Source organism: Triturus cristatus, chromosome 3_2, assembly GCF_964204655.1.
Source record: "Triturus cristatus chromosome 3_2, aTriCri1.1, whole genome shotgun sequence".
NCBI classification, from domain to species: Eukaryota; Metazoa; Chordata; class Amphibia; order Caudata; family Salamandridae; genus Triturus; species Triturus cristatus.
This window is the reverse complement of record NC_140584.1, coordinates 88,153,537-88,178,467: the sequence shown is the minus strand read 5'-3', so window position 1 is coordinate 88,178,467 and position 24,931 is coordinate 88,153,537. Positions and strand designations below refer to the sequence as shown.

The following is a 24,931-nucleotide window of genomic DNA, read 5'->3' as shown; positions in this document are numbered from 1 at the left end:
ACTTGAGGTAGGCTTCCACAATATTCGGCAGCACACCTTCAGCCTCGTCACTTCCTTACTACCACAAATGGGAGTGAACCCTCCCAAGACTGCATCTCAAAGGTCTCTTGAGAGTTTCACCCCTCACAGACTTAGAAAGTTTGATATCTTGCGATAGTATGGCAGCCATCTTGGGCACAGCACCATTTAACTCCCCTACCCACAGACTGCCAACACCTAACTTGATTAGCATGATAGTTCATAGCTCACCCTCTTATGCTGATGGTCCTTTGCCTGAAGGTGCTGCTCCATCCTGTTACCTTTCATGAGATCTAGTTCTCCACTGGATCGTCTAGCAAGACTTCCTACTCGTCTAGCAAAATTCCTTGTTACCTGTAAGACAAGAAAGACAACAGACAGACATAAGTCCAGTACTTTTGTGTACCAATGTATGAGCATCACAGCACGTAAACTCAGTCTCAAGGTGGTAGATGCAGATGCCGCCACCTGGGCAAGAGTAATTAGGTGCTTAGATTTAATGGGAACTCAAGTCCATGCTCACCATTGTGAGCTATTTGATCTTGTCTTGCTGTGAAAGTAATAGCAAGTTTGTTTCCTCATAATTCTCTTTGATTGTATAGGGTCAATAGCCAGATTTCTGGACTTTTCAATTGCTTCAAAATACATCAGTAACATTACTGTACTTTACGTACATGCTTCCTACCACGTCTCTTCAGCAGGTTGTTATTGTAGATGCAGGTGTACCTTTTGTGAGAACACTTATTGAGATAAGAATCATTAATTATGTTTAATGAACTTCAGGTTATTTTGGAGCCTTTGTTTATAACTGCACCTGAACACAAGGCACAAGTGAAACAAAACTCATGTTTGGTACTAAAATAGTCTTAATAGACTATCACCTGACGTAAATATTGCGCATTAAATATTTTCCACAACAAAACACTCAATTGGCGGTAATAATAGAACACTTATACAATGGGACTATATTTTTGTAAACAATGTTTAGGAAACAATACTTATGTCAGAGAACATTACCTGGGCCTCAGAATTAATTGACTGCAAACTCACTGATTCAGTATCAAGAAGCTCTTTCTCAGATGTCCCTTCCTCTTTTCTCTGATTATGTTGTTCTCAACAACCACATTGGTACTGTGTGCACTGGTGGCAACACACTTCGACCAGACGCTAGTAGGGTTCGATCTGGAAAAGGCCTTCCACCATTGGCAAGGCAAGTGTCAGTACTAGTGGGCGGTTTACAAAGTCCCTTTCCGCCTTTTGAAATTATGGGGGAACAAACGCATCCCCTGCCCTTGAGCAGTTCTAGGGGATGAAAAATACTACTGACAGTGGGCAGGGTGGGGCTCACAAATACCCCCACCACTCCACATGGACATTAAATGTTCCCCGTATTCACAAACACTAGGAGAGATTTAAAAAAATTGTGTTGTATGATACATCTTGAAGCCTGACACATTCATAGGTAGCAAGTATTTGGCATTTTATCGGCTTTCGTGTTGCTTGAGGAGAGAGATAAAAAAAAATTAAAATTAATTAAAGGGAAAACATAGACCCTGCAACCCTCTTTTATACTCCATTGGTTCCTCCTGCTTTGTCAAAGTGCATGGTCGCTTTATCATGACAACCCTTCTTCAAGGATGCTGAGGGTTTGTTTTCCCTACCACATCTTGTCCAACAGGGGTATTACAAAAAATGCATCTAAAAAAAGGCTGGCAGCTAACAAGTTGTTAACCTGATATCATCTTTGCAATTGGAAAGATGTCAACAGACTATCGGTCAGCTGCCATGGTCCACAATGGCCTATAAAATTGTGGTGACCATGAAGTCCTGTGGCCGCTGACAGCTGCTCTGTCTGTTGCAACCCCTCCATGCCAACCTCTGTTACTTGCCTGGCTGGATGACAGCAGGAGGAAATTTGTTGTCTTCATCTGCCTTGCAACAAGGTTGAGGAAAATTGGTTACCCTGTCTAGCTCAGTATCACCCAACTTAGAGTTGAAATCACCAGCTAACAACAAATTAAAACACCTCCCTTTAAAAAGCAGGCTATTGCATAGAGTATCGATCAAAGAAAAAAGAGAATTAAAATTGGTATTGGCACATACAGAAAAGTCAACATTATAGAAATTGATTATAAATGACCCTGGATTCAAGGCCCAATTTAGATAGAAAGTTTGACATAGCCAGCTACCAGTATCTACTGGGATACCAACACAATCTAGGGTTACCTTAAACCAATCTAGAAGCCCAGCTCTAGCCCGCCTCAAGGAAGATGGAAAGGCGTGCTGCATATAGTTTACAAAGCCATTGCAAGATACATCACCTTCAGTTCAGCTTTCCTGCAGTTAGACAATATTAAAGAGCTTGATGTAATCCAACCATTTCAGTGACCCCCAACTTGGCCTTTACACCAACTATCTTCCAGCCAAGAATATTAACACTGCGGATGTGACAAGAGATTGTCAATAAGATTTACATCGACACCCCTCCCCCTCCAGATTTATTGAGGGAATGGTAAAAGACAGTGTTGATCCAAATAATCGAAACAGGTGGCAAGTGCAGAGTTGATATCCCCTCCTCCTGTGTTTGGGGTGCCCCTGCAGCTGTTTATCAAATCCTGCCATCACCTGAGACACTGCCCTACTTAGCCGAAGAGGAATGCCCTCCCTGCATACATCTTACCTCGCCAGGTAAGTAATGGCGGCATAAACGTTTAGTTGGTAAAATGCATTCCCCAACATTAACATTAATGAAATTATTGGAGGCCAAATGTGCAAGAGCTAGTGCCACTTCCGGAACAGGTCCTGTTATCCTTGCCGCATTTGTTTTTCCAGGCTAAGGTCAATGGCCTTGAACGGATTATTGGCTCTGATTCGTCCTCATCAATCTGCTTGCCTGTGTTTCAGTACTAACATTATTCACCCTTTCCCTTATCCTGGTGGGTTTTTTCCTGTGCTTGGCCGCTGAGCTCATCCTGGAGATGGGAAGGTATCCTGAGAGTCCCGGAAGGTATCCTGAGAGTCCCGTAAACAGATATCAATGCTCAAATGGCTGGAAGACCAGCGGGGGAGAATCCATTGTGGAGCTGGTGACACCAGCAGCTGAGAGAATGCATTAAGAATTTTGCTGCAATAGTGGCACAAGCAAAGATGAGAGGTCTCTTCCGTAAAGGAAAGTTGTCACTCAGAAAGCTCAATTTCTTTTGATATAACCCCCATAGCCCACACCTCAACCCCATGTGTTCTGTTATGCCCCCAAAAATGTGTTTGGCAGGGGTGGCAATAAGTCAGGTTTAAATGACCTGCGCCAGGCCTGCTGTCACGCCCCCACTTTCAGGTGGGCCAAGGATTATGGGCAATGTGGTCTGCTGTGCCCTCAAACGTGTGTCCCACTGTCATTGTCCCTGCTTTGGTCAAGGGTGAGGTAAGTTATGCCCACTTCACCCCTTTAGCTTTGCCCAATGGTAGCGTGATCATTGAGCCTGTGGCCTTGCCCAAGGGTGGGGGTAGAAAACGTATCTCCCATTCATTGGGAACACTCAGAGAAGGACATTCCATGACCACTTACCAATCTTATGTGTAGGGCACGTTGATGCACTGCATCTCTAAGAGAGGGGGAAAATCATATCTCTCTCCTCTTGCCTTGGCGACAGGCAGGGACGATATTTCATGCTCTCCCACTAAACCCATTTGTGGAGGGGATGTCATGACCCATGTCTTGCCCAAGGGCAGGAGAATGGTGTTAGTCCCGTCATAGCCTCCTACCCAAATGTATTGTATCTGCTGTAAAAGAAAAGCACAAAAATAATGCAGGGCTGACATTTACACAAAGGATTCTGTACGGGATAAGTATACGTATTCCAAAACTGTAGCAAAACCATTTGGCTGGTCAGCTAAAAAAGGCTACATGTTTTAATTAGGCTGACACACATATACAATAGCTACTATTGTTTATTGTCAGTGGAGGAATGAACAGCAACATTATGGATTCTTATTTTACCACAAGATATTCTGAAGGTTCCCTGTGACTACTTTTCCATTACCAAATTACAGCACTATCAGGAAACTCAAATCTTCTTCCTGGTTTAGGAGTAACTCAGGCACATGGACGATTCCCATTGGGTTCACACCTTGGTTTAAGAAACATTTGTCATCTTGGAAGTAGACAGATATGGCGAATGTGCACTTAAACATAGGCTGAGCCATACAGGCAGTAACATCTCTGAAGTAAGATATCTCACAGTACGTTAGTCTCAAATGGGGTAATATGATTAGTTTATCCCACTTCTACTTTCTCTTAGCCAATGGGATATAAGAGCAGACATTGAACTGGGTTTGTACAGGTTGTTAGTGGAACAACCCTCAGTGATCTCGATACTCTTGCTACTAGGTAGTGTCAGGCGATGGTTTTAGCTAGAAGAGATTAATACAGTTCATTACTGCAATCAAGGAAGCATTAAAAACTGCTAAACTGAGACTATGGTAGTATCAATCCATATGCCAGGAATATTACAAGCTGAATAAGATGATTAAAGACATAAGCAATTCATCTAAATGCTAAAGTGTAATACAAACCCCCTGTGCTAGCCCATTGCCCAATATTAGGTGCCAGTTAAGGGCCACATTTGAAACCAATATAAACATATTTTTTACATTGCTGACCATCATCCCCCAAACCATAATCTTTAATCTTGAAGAGGCTGGTATGGGGAAGTGAGTTCCGTCTGTGCACCTGCTACACCATTGTTCATTTTTTTAAAATAAAATATATACTTGCCATTTACGAGAATTATACATCTGAAAAAACAACAATTCAAGTGACACAACAGCCTCCAGAAAGCCCATTGCAATAATCTACTTCCTTGCACATTTGTTTCAATATTGGCTATGTCAGCTAGGCCATACAAATCACCAATGTAATCAAGGGAGTAATCGCTATAGCAAAGCATTTCTACCATAGGCCTGAGATATATGTAGGTCTGTAAGGACAACCCCTCATTTTTTATACCAGGTTCTTGATTAACAAGCATCAATCCATGCCCCTTACTTGCTAGAGATGTATGGGAAGGCAATCCAAAAGGGGGACCTCCACCCTACTGTCACAGAAATACTAGTCATCATGTTACTTAAACCCGGGAAGTCTGCTTATGACTGCGGCTCCCACCGTCCATTTTCCCTCATCAACAAAGACAACAAAATAATGGTGGTAGGACTCTTACTGTTGCTGCACAGTCTGGTCCTTCCGGAGCAGTCCAAGTTCATTCTGGGCTGCTCGAAGTCAGACAGTCTTTGCACACTCTTCACACTGTTACAGTAGTTTAACCCAGAGACGAAGGCTGTGACGTTTTTTCTTGACTGGAAAGGCGACACTCTAGTGGATAGGTTTGGTCTATACAAAACCCACAGCCCGAATAAAGTAAATGACTATAACAGCACGACTAGGTAAGGATGCCCTCTCTCTCTTAATATTTTCGCCCTGGCGATGGAACCGCTAGTGAGCCCTTGAGGTAAGAACACTCCGACAGAGGCATCTGTTTCGGGGTCTTCAGAATCCTGGCCTCCCTCAATGCAGTTGACGTCATGCTCATGGTTAAAGACCTTGTGACCAACATTGCTCCCAGAGTACCGGAGACTGTCCACATTGATAAATGGTCAGGGTTGACAATAAACTGGTCCGAATCACAGATGATGTCCCTTACCTTGGCCACTGTCCAATCTGTATTGGACTACCCTCTGCAGTGGTGGAAATAGCCGATTAGATATCGGGGCATACAGATTCAGAGTGACATAGATGTCCTTCTGAGGAAAAACTATGGCAAAACAATGTCTTAGACAGTCTCCAAAATAAGCAAATGGATCTGACTGCCTCTTTATGTGGGGGGCCAGACTGCATTAATCGGAATGGTAATAATCCCACAGTATATCAAACTATTCTGTCCCCCTGTCCCAAAGTTTTTTAACTCCGCTCCACACACTACTTATAAAACTAACATGGGAAGGTAACATGTCAGCACATATGTTGAAAAAGCATGCAGAGACCACACAGCCAGGGGGCTTTGCAGCACCCCATTTTTTTCTCCCAACTTCTTATTAGTTTTGCCATCATAAAAAAGGAAAATGATACAATGAAGATAAAAAACATACGATAAGAAACATTTCCACAAAAACGGTTAAGATATCGAGGTTATCCAGCACAATCACATTGATAGTCATAATCATTGTCAATCACATTGCAGAAACTGAAATAAAACATAAAGCAAGTAATACAGTTACGAAAACGACAATAACAAAGAATCTACCTCCAGACCCGCACCCAAGACCTCACCAAGCCCCCCCCTGCCTGTGCCCCCCAGCATCCCCCAAGATGGAAATGATCTGGTTTTGGCTGCCAGAGTGCCCAGCAGCTGGGAACACGGTTCTAGCTGTATCCCTCGATAGATAGCCCCGCATTCCCAAATGTTGTATTATTTCTTCGGGCAACCCCTAGCTACGTATATAGGACGTTCTAGGCCCATGCAATGATCCAGTCCCTCCCTCCAAACCTTTAGTGAAGGAGCCAGTGCCTCCCTCCAAGCCATGGCGATATCACGTTTAGCCACCGTGAGGTTCAACTACAGAGGTGTGCGGAGATATCAACTTCTATCAATGTTGTTGGATAAGTGTAAAATGGCACATCACGGAGACCGTGGAAGGGGAAGCCCCACCACCACCTCCAAGCTAGCGTAAACCCAATCTCAAAATTGTGTTAGGATATGGCCTCCCCATACTGTATATAGACCTGGTGCAGTCGAACAGCACAGACAGTCGGTTGAAGCAATAAGGCCCCCTCTCCACAGTCTATCCCTGGTGTAATACACCCTATGCAGGTACAATTCAGTTGGATGAGACAGAACTGAGAAGCAATTGCCGCCTCCTGCGAGGATGCCAATGCCTCTTTCCAATTGTCATCTTCCAGTGGACCCAAGTCACACTCTCAGCCTCTTTACCGGAAAAGTATCTCTGGCTTTGATCACCAGTGAACAGTAAATTACTGATACTTTGTGCTCTGGAATATTGGTCAATAATATTTTGGCCTCTAAAGGGCCATTTTCCAGGATAGTCACCAAGTGGGTCAGGTAGGGTGTAAGCGTATGGCATAGCTGTAGGTATTTGTAGAAATGGGGTCGATGGAGCTGGAATTTGTCCTAAAGGGTGGCAAAGGACTTCAGTTCAGCCCCGTGAAGGACTTCCCCCAATTTAGAAATACCTATTAAATCCCAGGGACGGAATCCCTGCAAGCCAGTCACCTGACGGAAGACTGTACCCTCCTAGAAGGGGGTTTGCTCAGTGAGACGTTCCTCCCATCCCATGGATCTCCTCGTCATTCTCCACGTCTCCAACCACTCGGGTCGCTGGAGGGAAAGCCCAAAGGGCTGGACCCCATGCAGAAATTGTTCACAAAGTATGTGAGCACATCACCCACCCCTCGGATACATAAGCGAGATCTAAAAATCCCTCAGCACTGCATTTTGAAGCATATTACAATGTTGAGCAGGCCCACTTTGCCTTGCATTGGTTCCTCAACTATAGGCAAGCCCCTCATCTTCATTTAGGGAAAGGACTAGAGGCCAATCAGAATATAAATACAGTAGCAATGAAATCCCATACCCGTCCACGGAAGAGTCATATGTTGGATTCTACCTCGTGGGCCCTGTCACACCAAGAACAACTAACAATTATACCATCCCTACAAGATAGACAACTTGGCACACTTGGAGACCTCTACAGAGACAGTAAATTTATACACTAGAAACTTACCTGCTCAAAAGAACTGCCATTCCCCTAGATGTGTTCAGATGCCAACGACTGAGGGAATTGGTAAGAGGCCTTCCTGACATACCTGTAAGAGCCCAAAGACTGGCGACTACTTAGCTTAATTGTTGCTGGCCCAGCTCCTAAACAAATCATAAGGGTGCTTTATACATTGACTATCACTAACATGCCAAAGATAAGGCATCAAACCCGGGAACAGTCGTCCAGAGACTTAATGACTACAATCACTGATGCATAGTTGGAATACTGCTGCCAGCATACCAAAAAGGTATCGATAAATGTGAGACACTGCCTTATACACAACTATTCACAGCAACTCTACTGTACACCGCTCAAATTGTGCAGATATGGTTGAAAGGACAATGCTTACTGTGACAGATGTGCCTCACTGAAATCACAGTTCATACACCTGGCGTGGCACTGCCAGGCTATAGCCCACTAATAGCAAGAACTGGTTTGAATGCTGAATGATACGACAGGACTGACTCTACCGGTGGATCCAATGTTGGCTCTGCTTGGCTATCTAAAGACAGTGCCCAAGAATAGCAGAAATCTGGTAGACTTGGCCTTATTACTGGGCAAGTGATGATTGGCAATGTGCTGGGGCAGAGGGCTATCCCCTGAAGCAGTAGAATGGCTAAGTGACCTAGCACAGTGCAATACTCTCCCAGACCTCTATTTCACACTACTACCCCCGACGTCCCGACCCAGGCATATCAGGGATGCCCTACGAACCTACCTCGCAATTCATACCACCAGCGCTGCCTCTGACTCAGAGATGACCTGATGGGCCACAGAATCCAAGACTGTTGGCACATTGGCACATGTTGGATATTAAAACGAATGTGGCGTCTAAATACATATACGGGATAAATGCAACCGTGCAATATGATAAACTGTTTGTATACTGTTAAATTGTAACAATAACATGACATGTTCATATGACTTTTTTTGATTAATAGAGGGAAAAACTCAATAAGTAAACTTTTGAAAAAAAAACTTACTTCATAGCCATTCACTCACCGGGGGTGAGATAGACCTCCAATTACTTGCCATAGCTCACTTGCCCAGCAGGGAACCCGAGTTGAACAATGTTTTAGTGTAAAAAAGCACTGACTTTGTAGTCTGTATCCAGCTGGAGTGATGTATCCACTACCAACTCGTTACAGAAGCAACTTGTTAGTTAGCAGGCGAGAACAGGAAAAAAGAGAAAAAACAAAGACACTAGACTTATCTGTTCTGCTTGGCATGACCTTCAATTGATCATGATAGTTATCTAAAATAGTTTAGACTATTAGTGCTTATGAATTTTACTACATCTAATTTCGTACAGATACATAGTCACCAATATGCCTCCAGACTATCTCCTTACTTTTGGCTCTCATGTGAAGTGGAAACTTTGATGTTTCTGAAAACTGAAAACATAGTTAAAGAGTTTAATATCCCAAGTATATTTAAACATTTCCTTGTATCACTTCAATTATATTAATGGCCAATATAAACGTAGTTACACTTCCAACTCTTGTTGAATGTAACTTGAATTTCTACTCAGGACTTCGGTACACTGAAATATACAACATGAATCTGTATTGCATTACTTTGCCTACTGCATCAATTACCCTCCTTGAATTATCAATACCTTAAATACAATATACACATTCGTAAACATGATAAACATCATGAGTTTTACAGATCCTATCTATTAACTTAATGTAATATGGATCCACGTGCACTGAGAAATGTTAGTTCAGAAATCCCTTTAAATTGTAGTCAGTGTTTGGTTTCTTTTTCCTGAATTTATCAAATGGAATAGTCCCTTGAATATAAATGTTCAAAGTCACTTCGTTAATTTAAATGCATCTCTGGGATACTTCTGAACAAAGTGACTGGTTCCAGGAGACGAGGTATCTGTGTCATTGGTTTCAGGTAACAAGGGCTAGATGTTCGAACAATTCAAATAGTGATTTCCAAACAGCGTTTTTGCGAATCCCTATTTGGAAATCACTATCACTAATGTACAAAGCCCTTATTCCTGAAATACCGATTTTTAGTGGGTTTCAAATAAAACCACCTAATGAAAATTAATGAGGTATGTGGCAATTTGTGGCTCGCAACGATTCGCTGCCATCACAGGGATGGGTCAGCAGACCACATGTCTGTGGTTGGTTTTAAATAAAGCAATCTTTTATTTTCAAACACAGCCTGCTTTCCTCAAAGGAAAACGGGATGCATTTATATATATTTTTTTTAACCATTTTAAGTTTCACTTTTTAAGACCATTGCCTGCTTTTAAAAAATATTTTTTCCGACTATTCTCAAAAGGGAAGGGGAATAGGTCCTTTGGGGACCCCTCCCCAGTTGTCAATGTGTTACCACCAACTTTGAGTAGGCGGTAAAGTGTGAATGGTATTGGGAAGGAACGCCCTAAACATGCCATTTCCAAATACCAATTCGCAAACCCAAATTATGAATCGAAATTAGGAATTTGTACATTTGAAAATGCCTTTTTGCGTTGACAAACAGCCGGATTCTGCAAGCAGTTAAACATCTTGACTGCTTAGCAACGAGAGCGTGAGCCACTAAGAGACTTATACTCAACTTCAAAGATGGCCACCTCTATTCCCAAACAACATGAAAGTTTGGGATTGCATGGTCCCCAAGGCATCTGAGAGGTCCTAAACAGAGATTTCTGTTACCATTGCTGGCCTTTCAGATTCATTTAATATTTACATCGAAAGGTCTCTTACAAATTCACGGATACCCTCCGTCCTCCCTATTAGGGCATATTATTGTGAGTAGTAAACTATAATGATGAAGGCTATTCGAGTGAGGGCCTCCAAGTATGGTGCTCCTTGGTCATATCTTATTCCTGGCACTAGCTAGTCAGGTATCTGCTCCATTGATAGCCATTTACTCACCTTGTCTCTTAGCTCATATCACCTGTGTTCTGCTGCTAGCCAAGTTTGTGTGGTAGCCTTTACATCCTGTTTATTTGAAAAACATGCAATTGATTTCTGTTTCGCTAAGCGGATTTTCCTAACCTGCGGCTGGCATCTACTGGGAAAGGAGGTGGTGGGCACGTGCGCGCAAAACAAATAAATATATGATTTGAAAAACTTAGCAGGCGAACACGACGTCCTCCGCTTTGGACCTCCACAGAAATTGAAGCTGGAGCCTGGAATTCCCTTGACCTATCAGGGCGCTGCTCTCATTCTGTGAGAGCAGCACCCTGATTGGAGGTAGTGGCTTCATTCGGCGCTCCACGGCGCCCTGGAGTCCTGCACTTACGCTAACCCAGCTGTCTGAAGACAGCTGGGTTAGAGATTTTTAAAGTGGGCATGTGTGGTTGGCCGTGTCAAGATGGCCGGCCAAAAAGACATGCACACTTTAAACGTAAGTGCATAGACAACCCACCATCCTCTCTGCTGCTGTCACTCAGCAGCGACCCCGCCCCCGTCCTGATGCTTGGCTCGGGATGGGGATCATAAATAAAATGGTTATAAATTACCATTTTATTTTTCATGGGGTTTTGGGGGCATTTTAAGTGGGGCAATGCACCCCTGGTGGACAAAAATGCAACCTATTTTTATAAATTGATGCTTGGGTTTTTATCTTGTCTGGTTTCTTTCATATTTTGCTGTTTTGGTAGTTCTTAATGCTTTACACGTCTTCCTTTAATAGAGCCTGACCCCTCAAAGCCATAGCTACCCAGGGTTGAGCTAAGGTTTTTAAAAATGAGGAAACACATGTTTTAAGTTGATTCACTTCAGTTTTGTGCATCGTACATATATGATCCCGGTCCATGCATAGGTGTAATTCACATCTAGCATGGGTTTGTCCGCGAGTTAGGCCGTTTTGGTCGGATGCGGTGGTCCAGCTGCATCGTACAGCTGCCATTTGATGTGAATTAGTCCAACAGCATTGCTTGTTGGGAAATATGGCTCGACCCAAGAAGCGCAAGATGGTATACCGCTTCTTACAGCTGGCCCTGGTTAGGACCAGGGTTGCCATTACCTAGATAGGAGTGAGTGAGGGCCCCCATGGTGGACCAGTGGGTTTGGGATGTTTCGGAGTGGTTGAAGGCGGTTGTACTTCAGCTCTGTAGCGCACGAACAGATATGAAATTGCAGGCCGACCTGGAGCTTTGGGAGGAACTGAGCAACAGTACCCCCGAAGATAGTGCAGCTGACAGTGAATCGTCTCTGTCTGATGGAGATGACTAGGAGCATACTAGGAAGACCATGTTGGTTAGGTGTAGTACCTTGTTTAATGCTACTGTGATTTACTGTAATATCTTACTGCTCATGTATACAAAGTGTGTACGACTGTACTGCCATAGTTATCTCAATGTGACTCATTATTGACAATGCTAATCTGTTAATTGTTGTCTGTAAAATGATAAATAAAGGTTTTTAAAAAAAGGCGGTTTCAAACAAAGATGACTGGATCTTTGTTTAAAAGGCTTAGCTCAACCCTTTGTAGCAAGTTTATTACTTGTGAGGTCTCCCAACCACAAATATAAAAAAATAAAACGCTTTCCTCACACACCGCCTGTATTGTAGAAATAAAGTAGTGGCAGCATACAGATTTTTGTGGATTTATAATACTAAACATATCTTTTCTCTGGTTCAGGATTGTGGCCTAGGGGTCCCATTCTTGTAAAGTTCTGCTGTACACCCAGAACCTTGGTCTGTCATCCCATTTGCATGTTCAGAGCTTGAGTATTAGGCACATATCGTAGTAAGAATCTGTGTTGTGCTCACAGTCTGACTACTGGGACAAGTGGAATTGATTTTGGATAGCACCTTGTCTGACATGGCACACAATGGATGATGGAATAGAGCTTCCCCAAAAAGTGGAAGAGTATTGCCTGCATTTCTGGAGTTGAAGTGAGAAGCTCCAGGTGTTAAGTATGAGGAGGATGGGGACTGGGCTACCCTTGGAAAATCTAGGAGGAATTTTTAGCAGGGAATTGCAAATTAGTCCTTCCTGAGCACTGCCATTTGGCTGAAGGTACAGGAGTTAGCAGTTTCTGTTCTTAACGGGGAGGTAGTTTCTAGATAGTGTCTGCCCTTTTGACTTTCCCTCAATTGTACTTCAGTAAGGCTGATGGCATCCAACGGCAGATTGTTCATACTTCATTGTTATCAATAATCCTGCTTAGAGACAGCATCCTCCTTACCTACTATGAGAGCCATTCCCTTTTTCTAAAGGCTGCATCTGCAGTGCAGCCAGAAAGTTAAATTTGAAACTGAACCAGTTCCTGAACTTTAGAGAGCTGATCAACATTCCCTGGCTGGAAAATGAGCATAAAGTTGGGAGCTAAACCATCCCACTTTGTTTTCAGTTCCAAGTACTTCTTGACAAAGGAAGAGAGTTCTCGACTGAGTACTTAAAGATTACTCAAAGAAATGCTGTGATCACGGGCTAGTATATACAATACAGCTCATCTCCCAAGGGTGAGAGGACATCGCAATGACTGTGCAACTTGCTAGAGAAGATTTAAGTCTGCCTTGTGCATAGAAGCCTGCCTGTCTACTCTAGTATTGAAAGAGTGTGCTTGCACTGTAGGTGGAGAGACTCTCCAGAAGGAGAAGCCAAGCTTTGTTCCTATAAAGTACAGCACTCAGAAGTACTAGCAGCGTGACTGGTGCCAACCCGAGCGAAGAGGACAACTCAGCCTACCTGCATGGTTCATATTGTGAACTGCGCAAAACATCCATGACCTCAAGCAACAGAGTGCTGTTTTGCATCCAAATACCTGCAACAAGCCCAGATGGCTAATGTGCTGAGTTTCCAGCAAGGAGTAACAACACTGGCTTTGTAGAAACCCTCCCAGTGGCCTGCAGGGCATAAATGCTGAAGAAGGCAACCAATGCCTTCTGTACTGTTTATTCCCACCCACAAGACCTAATAGGTGGAGCTGCTGCCCAAGATCATGTGCCCGCTGTTGATGTTGCGATCGCAAAAACTGCACAATAAATCTCTCGGCCGAGCCAAGGTAAAACATAACATCCCGTGTATTTGTAAACCGCAAGTTCACCCATGGGAATGGGAATCTTGCCGTTGAATAACAGATGTTTATTGTTACTCAGCTGTACTCATTTTATCCACCTCAGATGGATGAAAAGCTGAACCTGTGACCATGAGGTCGAACACAGGCCCCTGCAGTGGACACAATGGTCCACTGAGCCACCAGACAGGCCTAGACTCAAAGCCTGAGAAGCTGTATCTTGACCTTTTTTTTTAAACTATTTTTTATTGCCCTTTCCAATACAACACACAGCTATACTTTGCATGATTGTTGAGAGACTCTCCCATGCAATCAGTATTTTAGATGTTACTACAGCAAATTTTCGCTAAGCTTTGTTGCTCATAAGTGTGACGGAGAGTCTTGTACTGCACTTGAGTTTATGCATTAAAGGATCCTAACCCTCAGGGCTGGTTGTGCTGGCAGATGTATTTGTGATGCACGATACATGCCTTTTCAACTTTGTAACCAAATGTATAACCAACACCTCCAACATTCTAGAGATGGACCAAGAACAAACCTTGTGATACATTCATTTAGTGGTAAGGAAAGCACGAGTGGAGGGGGAACAGGTGGAAGAATCATGCAAGTCTGTAAACAGAAAAAATTGTGAAGGGCATAGGGGAGGCACAGGGGTGAGGGAAGCAACAGATAGGCACCCCTCAATCTATTCTCCTCTAAGGGTGAACAATGTTGCCCGTACATGAGGTGCAGCTGGCCAATATTAGGAAAGCAGAGGGGTAGACATTTAGTACGCGGATGTGTAAGAAATATTTTTACTAATAGAATCACAAATATAGGTACCCGGGTTAGCCTCCAGACTATTTTCAACTCTCAAAGGTAAGACTGCTTGTTAAGAAAATAGCATGCACCCATGCTGGCATGAACTTTTTAACTCAAGATCTGAACAAATTGACCTATGGGTTACCCAACTTGGTAGTTACATGCACAGCCTGGTAGTATGACCTTTTATCTCAACTAGACATTGTAGACATTATGGCCACCAAAGGAGTCATATTAGGTCTCTGTAGATGGTGTAGACAATGCCATAGTTGATTAGAGTCGTGTAGATTTGATTTAAAGAACCTTGGGCCAGACGAATGACCCGTTTTTGCATGCCCAAACAGGTTTGCGACCTGTTTGCGTATGCAGAAACCTCATGAGCCATGTACAAAACCTATCTAGCGACTCGCAATTTACTTGCGACTCGCTAAATAGGTTTTACGATTCGCTATTAGGAAGGGGCGTTCCCTTCCTAATAGCGACCGCAAAGCCATGTGCCAATGGTTTGCAACCGCAATTGCGGTTGCAAAACAATCGCAAATTACCACCCTCTTCAAGAGGGTGGTAATGGAGTTGCAAATGGGAAGGGGTCTCCAGGGACCACTACCTGCCCTTAAAAAATTAAACAAAAACGTTTCATTTCTTTTTTTTAACATGCATCCCGTTTCCTTTAAGGAAAACCGGCTGCATTTAAAAAAAAACATGCTTTATTTAAAAGCAGTCCCAGACATGGTGGTCTACTGAGCCCAGCAGGCCACCATACCTGGGAGGACCTGCCATTCTCAATGAGGTCGCAAATTGCGAGTGGCTCAATATTATTCATGAGCCTCGCATTTTGCAACCCCATTGGGAATCGCTAACAGTGTCTCTGACACTGTTGTACATCCCAATTTGTGACACGCAAATTGCGACTCGCAGTTGTGATGTAATTTGCAAGTCACAAATTGGGTGGTCGTACATCTGGCCCCTTGTTACTAAATCCCCATTGGTGTTTGTAGTATTTCTGTCTGCTGTGATATTAAAGTGCTTCTAATTTTATTAAGACAAGCACTGGGCCGGGCGGTTAGTGATTGTGTCTGTTGCTTGGCAGCTTCAGTTCACAGTCTCTACCTCCTTGTAAAGCCTTTGAATCTTTGCATTCTCTACCATGAGAGTCAAGTGTGGAAAGGGTATACTTGGCCAAGTTTGCAGGGTCATCGTAGGACAGAAGATGCAAATTGCCCCGACCACCATGCTAGAGGTCCAATCGACCTTTCCTGACTTGTGCAAACTCCCCCCCAAACGTTTGTTGATACAAAATTATTTATTTTAAGAAGGAGTAAAACACTAAATGAAAATATGATAGAAGAAATTGAGGTGATACACAGAGGCCCTCATTCTCCATCCAAGAGTCTAAGCAGTGAGAAATTGCATTAATCGGTGTTTCAAATCTCACAAAATGTTTGAAGGGAAAAAACAAGTTCCACTTTTGAACTATGAATGTGGAAATCATACAGTTTTGCAGTGCAGAAAAACTGTTTGCATTTTACCCATGGATGTCAATTCACCAAAATGCCAGGGATATCGGAAGTGACTTCACATGCCCCTTGACCTTGACTTTCACTCACACATACATATGCTTATAAATACATACAAATTCACACACACACACAGTCTCTGTTTACACATGCACACATATACACACACTCTATCTTACATAAACACACCCAAAACTGCAAGCACGCACACAACATATATACATTAAAAGGCATTTTCTTTACTTACCTCAGCTGATAGAGAAAGCTGTATTCTAGCTAATTGTACTCCATTTTTTTTAAAACTACTTGTGAATAATGTATTAGTATTCACTATCAGTATAATAAATAATTGACTTAAAACGAGGTGGGTGAAGCCCCCACCGACGTCCATAAGGACGAGCTGCCACTGATTTTGCCACTGCTGACGCTAGGGGGCACAAAGGCAGTGCCAGGGGTCACAAGTGGCAAGCGAGAGGTCACAGCAGCGGCCCCTAAATGACGTCCATGGTTTTAATCCTATTGAGAGATGCAATACTTGGAACTGGGTAATACGCCAAGGGGAGATACTTCCCCAGGACAAAATTGCTAGCCACAAATTAAGGTGTCCATGAATTGACCCTCAGAAAATGTCTTGAATAAACCTCTCATTCTGAGGGACCCATTATTATGTATTGTACTACCACGCCCAGTAATTACTGATCCCTTATACTGTATTCTCTCCCTATTCCAACCCTCACAATGGGTGATGGCATGGTATTAATACTGCATGTTTTCTCCATTTGAGGGTACAAAACCTGTAATCTTGAAGACATTACTTGTGCAAATCTTTCAAAACATGTGCGGTTCTCAGACATTGCAATGCCACTTGGGGCGCAGACTGCAGTTTGAACCCAAATAGGTATTACAGGCCTGAAGAATGAGGGCTTAAGAGCAGGAAGTTAGCCACAGAAGAGCCAATTTAATCGTATTCCATGAAAAAAGAATGACAGAAGTGAGTTCACCATTATTTTTTAATGATAACACTATTACCTAACTTATAACATTAGTATTCCTTAATTACAGTTATGAGCATTATCATATACCATTAGCAGTAACATACTGTAAAGGCTGGCTTATGGAGTTTTTTACACAGGGGGGTTGCTGTAAATCGTCTGTCCATCCTGGTTCCTTTGATGTTGTACCCAAAATATCTTTTTCCTGCCACTTGAAATCCTGAAATATAAATGATAAACAGCCATCAAAATCTTTGCGTGTGATTGGTCATTCATTGCTGTATAATTAAGCTTGGACAATAGGCTTTCTTCCTTGCAGATATTTTTTTAACTCCTAGATATATTGAGCACAATTCATGAAAAAACAAAAAGGATATGCAGATTTTTACCTTTCACCTGAATCTACCTTTATGTTTTTTTTTAATCCACAGACATTCCCAATAGTACAACAGGAAAGGTGTGCCATTTGCAGGTTTATAGGTTTACTACAGGGAAGGTCATGTGAGATTTAAACATGGGGGAAGGAGACTAGTGGAAATGCACTTGTTCTCTCTTTTTCTCCTTTGCTACACTCCTACTAAATCTGGAGAGGATCAATTTTTTTTTTCCATCCTGGAAGTAAATATCCAGTCATTTCCAGGGTGAGAAGGGCCAGAGCGGAGTTTATGAATGCCCACAACCTTAGATGTTTATGAGCTTTTACCAAGTTATATAGCAAACCACACCTTGTTATACCAAGTTCTCAACATTTATGTGGGATTTACCACTGCAGATTTCTCCACACTTATGACAGAGACATTTACAGAAGTAAATCCATTTACATCTTCCAGGCATTCATTTGTGAAATCTTACCAGGTGCAAATGTAGGTATTTATGCCCATAAAATACCTTTGTAAATCAGGTCCTTTACTGTTCAAGAATATTTAACTAATTCATTGATAAGCATATGTTAGATTAATTTAGAAGGTTGTGGATATCATAGGTCAATCAAAAACTTTATCGCCTTAATGGACCACAGGAAACGTTCTGGAGGGAGTAGGTGAAAGATAGAGAAGCAAAGACAAGATGTAGAATGAAGGAAATTGGACTGGTAGTTTAAGGAGGGGTAGGGGATAGAAGGGTGGGGTGCAGGCAGAGGAAAGAGGATGCCTGTGGTGTAAAAGAGAGAAGAAAGGATAAGAGAAAGAGAGGGGCAAGAAGGACAAATTGTGAGCCAAAGCAAAGTGAATGAGTTGGGGTGCAGAGAGAGATATAAAAGAACATGGGGAAGGTGCAGCAAGAGAGGCGAATCAATAAAAAATATGTAAAGTCAACGGAATCTGACCTGAGCCTTTTAGGGAAAAATATAGGTATGATAATCAAGACAAAGGAGAAGACTGACACAGAACTTTTGGCTAGGGTGGAGCACAGGGTGGGAATGGGGCACAAAATAGGCCCGGAAACCAAAATAAAAAGAATTACAGATGACCTGTGCACACGTTATACTATCAGCAGTATTAGTTACTATATGTAATGAAAAAAACAAATGAACCCACGACTTCTTCAGGGCTACAGGATGTACAATGGCAAAGTATTAGCACAGTATACCACAAGGTACGAATGGCATATCAACAAGAAGGCGATACATTGTGACAAAGGTGTAACAAGAACTGTGGGTTCATACCCTGACGAAACACGTGTTGGCTGGGCATTTGATCACCGATTAAATCCACAAAGAAAGAAAAACGCCATCTGATCATTGTTTTATTTGTTTTTTTCTTAGACAGGATACCGAGCGGGTTACGTGCTCAAATCTTTTGAACCTATGATGAACTCGAGCCTGACCTGTTGAAACTATGGGAAGAATCACTCACCACTAATTCAAAAACTTTGATGGGACTGTTAATTGAGAATGCTGACCGTAAAGTAGCAGCATTCCAGATTGAGATCAAACAATTAGAGGAGGAAATCAAAGCTCTGGGTATACCAGAAGCGACCGAAAAGAATTATGCAATCCTAGCAGATGTGTTATCCAAACATCAGGATGATATAAAACAAAGAAAGGCAAGAAAGCTCAAACGAGATGAAATAGACTATAGGGAAGGTAAGGTCTTTACCTTCGCCAAGAAATATGATATAATCCTTAATAATGATCAGGATTTGAATAAACCTAACAGACAGCAAATAATTTCTATCTCTTCAAGCTCAACCTCTCTGAGTGTACCACTGTCAATTGATGGTGAATTGGATAACATACCTGGTACCTCTAATTCCAGTAGACCAGAGAATTCTTTTTTAAAGGAAGTCCAACGTATAAAAAGGGGAAACAGGGTACCACCCAACAATGGGGAATTAAGAAAACAAGGCGAGTCAAGAGAGCAGGTCGCAAGCGAATACAGGAGAAGCCTAAGGTCAGGGGACAAGAGGAATTGAGGATTACACCGGATAAGGGGGTAGATATTATCAACCTATCCTCACTACCTCTTACAGATTACATGATTTCTCTTCTAAAAAAGGGCTTAGGCTTCTGCCCTACTGACCGGGGGGATATATGTAAAGCAAAAGTGGACTTGTTTAAATTTGTGAGAAATCTTAAACTTAAGAAATTGTTCTCTAACAACCCCTCGATTAATAAACATGCTAAGAATATTCCTCTGTGTGGAGAATTGAATTTACTTAGTATTCAAGATCTATACGACACACAACTGCAATTATCGATCACCAATCACGATGCAACACCAAACGATCTAAGCCAATTACTCACTGACCTAGATGTAGAAACTGACTACTCCATATCCAGTGGGTTGAAATCCAAATCTAGATGGACCCCTACACTACCTGGGGGGGACACAATTGATACATTCTATAAACTAGTCCTACAAGATATAGACAAACAAGAATCAAAAAGAAAAACTAACATGAGACACACTCAAGATAACCTGACACAAGGTGAACGACAGGCTCTTACACTACTGTCTACTAATGCATCAATCACCATCAGAGAGGCTGACAAGGAAGGTAATATTGTGATCATGAACAGACAGGATCATAACATGGAAGTCTTGGGACAACTTGATGACTCACCATGCTATGAAACTCTCACAACCAACCCAACAGGCACACCCATCCTATTGATCAACAAACACCTCAAAACCTGGAGAGAAGAAAGGTTGCTCAGTGAAGAAGAATTTCTATACCTGAGGGTTGAAAGACCTAGATACCCGGTACTCTATACACTACCCAAAGTACACAAAAACCTCCCCTTCCCTCCTGGCAGACCCATCGTTTCAAGTATAGGGGTGCCTACAGAGAGTGTTGCAGAATATGTGGACATGCTCCTTCAACCCATTGTTCAGAACCTCCCGGCATACATCAGGGACACGAAACAAATCTTAAGCATTCTTACTGATCTCACATGGCAGGATGACATCATTTTAGTTTCACTAGACGTGGTTTCCCTATACACAAACATTGATCCTTGCATTGGTATGCAGGCCTTGGAATGGTATTTTAGCATGAAACCAGCCGCACAATGGCAATACACGAGAATGTTACTGACAATGACTGAACTGATACTCAGCAACAATTGCTTTATCTTTGAGGGACATTGGTATAAACAAATACACGGAGTGGCCATGGGCTCTAAATTTTCACCTTCCTTCGCTAACCTCTTCATGGGGTATTTTGAAGCCAAATGGATATGGAGTGACCTAGGCAGTAGGTTCAACCAACACATAGTGTACGGGGCCGCTATATAGATGACTGTCTATTATTGTGGTCTGGGCCAGAAGAAACACTTCTTGAATTTTACCTCTACCTAAATACCAACACACTAGGAGTCCAATTTACACATCAACACAGCAAAACACACCTTACCTTCTTGGATGTAGAGCTGTATGTTTAGAATGGTTCAATACAGAGCAAGTTACACCGCAAACCCACCGCTTGCAATTCGATCTTGCATGCCGCCAGCGCACACCCTATACATCAAATCAAGGCCATCCCATTTGGGGAATTCACTAGAGCAAGAAGAAATTGTAGTGAGGATACAGAATTCCACAAATGCATACATACCATGAAAGAGAGATTTCAGAACAGAGGTTACCAACAAACTAATCTAGACAAAGTAGAGAGACGTATCCTAAGGGTTCCACGTGCTGAGACACTAAGGGAGAGAGAGCCCAGGGGCACACAAACACAACCAGTAAGACTCATCACTAATCATAACCAGAGAGCAGATGTCATGACTAAGAGCATGTACAAACATTGGGACACGCTAAGAGCTGACAAATCCCTTGAGACATTTACTACACACAGACCTCTTGTCACCTACAGAAGAGGAACTACTTTGAGAAGCATTTTGAGCCCTACTATTCCCAAGTCTTTGATTGACACAAATTGGCTTACCAAACGTACATCAGGCTTCCATAAATGTGGGAGCTGCGGTGTGTGCAGGTGGGCTGCACACAACAAGTCTAAATTCAGTGGTCCTGATGGGAAGGAATATCAGATCAGGCAGAACATCAATTGCATGACACGATTTGTAATATACATTGTTGAGTGTAAATGCCGCAAACAATACGTGGGCAGCACCATCCGGATGCTCAAAGACCGGATTGGTGAACATGCCAGGGCACTTAAACAAGGTGATAGTAGATATCCCATGACAATCCATGCAATCAACTGTAAAGAACAAGGCCAATATAAGCAATTTAACTTTTTTGGTATAGAGGTTATACCAATACATCAGAGGGGTGGCGACAGAGAACTGTCCTTACGCCGCGCAGAGGCAACTTGGATTATGCGTCTGAAAGCGGTAGAGCTAGGACTCAACACCGACCTTGAGCTACAATTCTTTTTGGGTAATTGATGCACTGGTGTATACTCGGTGGAATTATGCTTCAGTATATGGAACACCTATATGTTTTATGTGCCCGGATCCATTTAGACACTGGACGATACCCACTCTAATTGAACATGTTTATGCTCTGCATCTTTTTGCCTGATCTATTTGATATCAAGTTTAACTAGTACTGCTTCAATGGTGATTTGCAGTGTAACCTGTACGTCTAATATACTGCAGGCAACGCTAATAGAGATAGATCAATGTTTCACCGCTAATGCAGAACTATATACCCAGTAACTTGCCACTTTACCTTTACCCTCCCTTCATCCTTGTACTTTTCCAGGTCTCTCTGGTTATCTTCATACTTGAGGAGACACGTCTACTGTTCGCTAGTAGAGTTATATCAGTGTTTCACCGACAGTTTTGAATTTATACTTAGCACCCTGACACTCACTCTTGACCCCTCCGCTACTCCTGTACCTTCCTTAACGTTTTGGCTATCTTCATACTTGGATTAACCTGGTCACTGTATTCGTGATCAGCGTCTGTGCGCACCCTCCTGTTGTGCCTACACCCCACCCAGGCACTTACTAACTTTTTGTGATACCTGGGATTGCTTTCTAACTTGGAGTTTCACACATGATACCGTGCTTTCTTCATCCACTCTTGATGTTGCATACCACATAGCTTTTATTTTATCTCAGTATCTTTCGTTTTTCTACTTGCTTTTCACTAGTTTCTATACAGTCATCATTGTTTACATACGTTGGGGGATTGTGTAGCTTTTCGCACATCGAGTGACTTACTTCCGGTTTGGTTACCGGTCTGGAGTCAGCGCTCTAGCCTTTCATTCTTTACTGATATTTAAACGGAAGCCATGGATATCCGTAAACTTCCGGTGGCTGCTGCATTCCTTCATACGCTGGCGTACTCGCTTGACTCACCCACAGTATACTCTGTGGTAAGACTTGTCACCTTTGTCTGCGCTTAGTTTATTTACTCCCCTCCGTGTTTTAATTTGTTCCGATACTAATTTTGTGCGTTTAACTTTCACCAGCTACTTTAACTACTCGTCCGGCCACCACTTTAACTTTGAGCCATGTAACTTACTGCATTTGCATTTCCACTTTTATCTACGCGCCGCTCATTAGACTTCACTGCCCATAGACTTACTTCCGTTGGCTCTAGCCTTTATGGTCTTGCGCCTCCGTACTTCCTATGCCTTGCTTATCAAAATATTTTTTCACACCCCTTAGCCAGACATTTGCCGCAGGCAAGCGCCTGAGCTTCCCAGGTCACGTTACCACACTCAATGCATTTACATATGAGTGCTGGCGATACGCTCTTTTAGCACTCGCTTTCACTACTGCATTTACTCATAGACCATGCGGTTATCAGTTTTGTCCTAGACCGCTCGCGATCTAGTCCTGCCATTGCACACCACACTGTTTTCCAGTACTCACAGATACAGCTTTATAGTTCCTCCTCCTCCCCCACGTTCCTTTTTCTCCCCATTCCTACCTACCTTTCCCTTAACCCCACCACCTGCTATTTTTCTCTCTTTAGTGCTTTGACTTTGGTACTCACCGTTTTCTACTTGTTGCCCCTCCTGGGATTGATTCTCCCTTCTACACCCGGGACGGAATAACAACCGGCGGAGTGGTGAGCTTGACATACTTTCTCTCCTTATACTCACTATTCATTTTACCCCAGGTGCAACTTTTGCACTGACCTACTTTTCATCTCCATTACCCCCTTTTCTTTACAGATTTATTATTCCTGCCCTCTTTGTTCATTAGGTAAGATTTATTCCGTCTTCCTTTATCCTTTTTCCTTACCTTCACCCTTCAGCTCCGTTGCTCTTGACTGGGTGTTTCTCTTAATCTCCATATTGGTTATTTGTTTACTGTCTCCCTTCTCCATGTCACCTGAACAATTGTCATGCCTAATAGGTTCCTATAACGTTTTTTGTTACACTGTATCATATATCTTGTACAGTGAAATCTTACCATGTATGTTTCTTCGTTTTTTTCTTTTTTTCTCTTTTGCTCTGAAATAATGTTGCCCAATACGCACATGTTCTACGTACGTTGTATTATTTACAAGTGAGTTATATTCACACCCTAACTTAATCCGGTTGCCACTATGTGTCCTAAATCCTAAATTATAGGTTCTGGTCTTTGGTTGCACTGGTTCTTGTTACACCTTTGTCACAATGTATCGCCTTCTTGTTGATATGTCATTCGTACCTTGTGGTATACTGTGCTAATACTTTGCAATTGTACATCCTGTAGCCCTGAAGAAGTCGTGGGTTCATACCCTAAAGAAACACGTGTTGGCTGGGCATTTGATCACCGATTAAATCCACAAAGAAAGAAAAACGCCATCTGATCACTGTTTTATTTGTTTTTTTCATTACATATAGTAACTCTTACTGCTGATACTATAAAGTGTGCACAGGTCATCTGTAATTCTTTCTACTAGACTTCGGTCTGCTTAGGGGGTTTAGGTTTATCCCCCCACCTGTAGCACCGTGCTGATTTTCTGTGCTTGACACTGACTTTCATACGCAGATGCGCCATCACGTACTGCACTACTTTAAACCCCTTGCGAGAGTCTACCAAAATAAAAAGGCCCTCATTAGTGAGTTAGTTAGCTAAAAAGTGGCCAATGTTTGCAAATTGGTGTAGTTTGGAACTTCTAAAGACTCACTACATGTGTTGTGCTAGGTATGGATGGATGCATGGAATTGAGGTTGCACAAGGCAATGTTTGTTTTAATATATGGGAAATGAATTCTAAAAACCGGCCCAGCAGACCACAGTACAACCCCCCATCCAACAACCAAAATACCAGCCCTCACACTGACCTGTCAGACTGGCCCTTAAAGCACTGCCTGATTGCTCCACCAGGGTTGATCTAGCCTACAGGGCAGAGTGGACAGGTATTTTGGAAGA

The 24,931-nt window shown here is 42.6% G+C and overlaps 1 protein-coding gene across 1 annotated transcript in view; it reads right to left on the bottom strand.

The window, feature by feature from the left end:
* LOC146856853 (ropporin-1-like) overlaps positions 1-24,931 on the bottom strand; it is a 243,596-nt gene that overhangs the window by 178,392 nt on the left and 40,273 nt on the right. The window contains exons 2-3 of the mRNA XM_085646769.1: positions 17,258-17,370; positions 250-372 (exon numbers count right to left, since the gene is read on the bottom strand). Coding sequence (XP_085502895.1) covers positions 250-372; positions 17,258-17,317 — 183 coding nt within the window. The 5' untranslated portion in view covers positions 17,318-17,370. The remainder of the gene's footprint in view (positions 1-249; positions 373-17,257; positions 17,371-24,931) is intronic.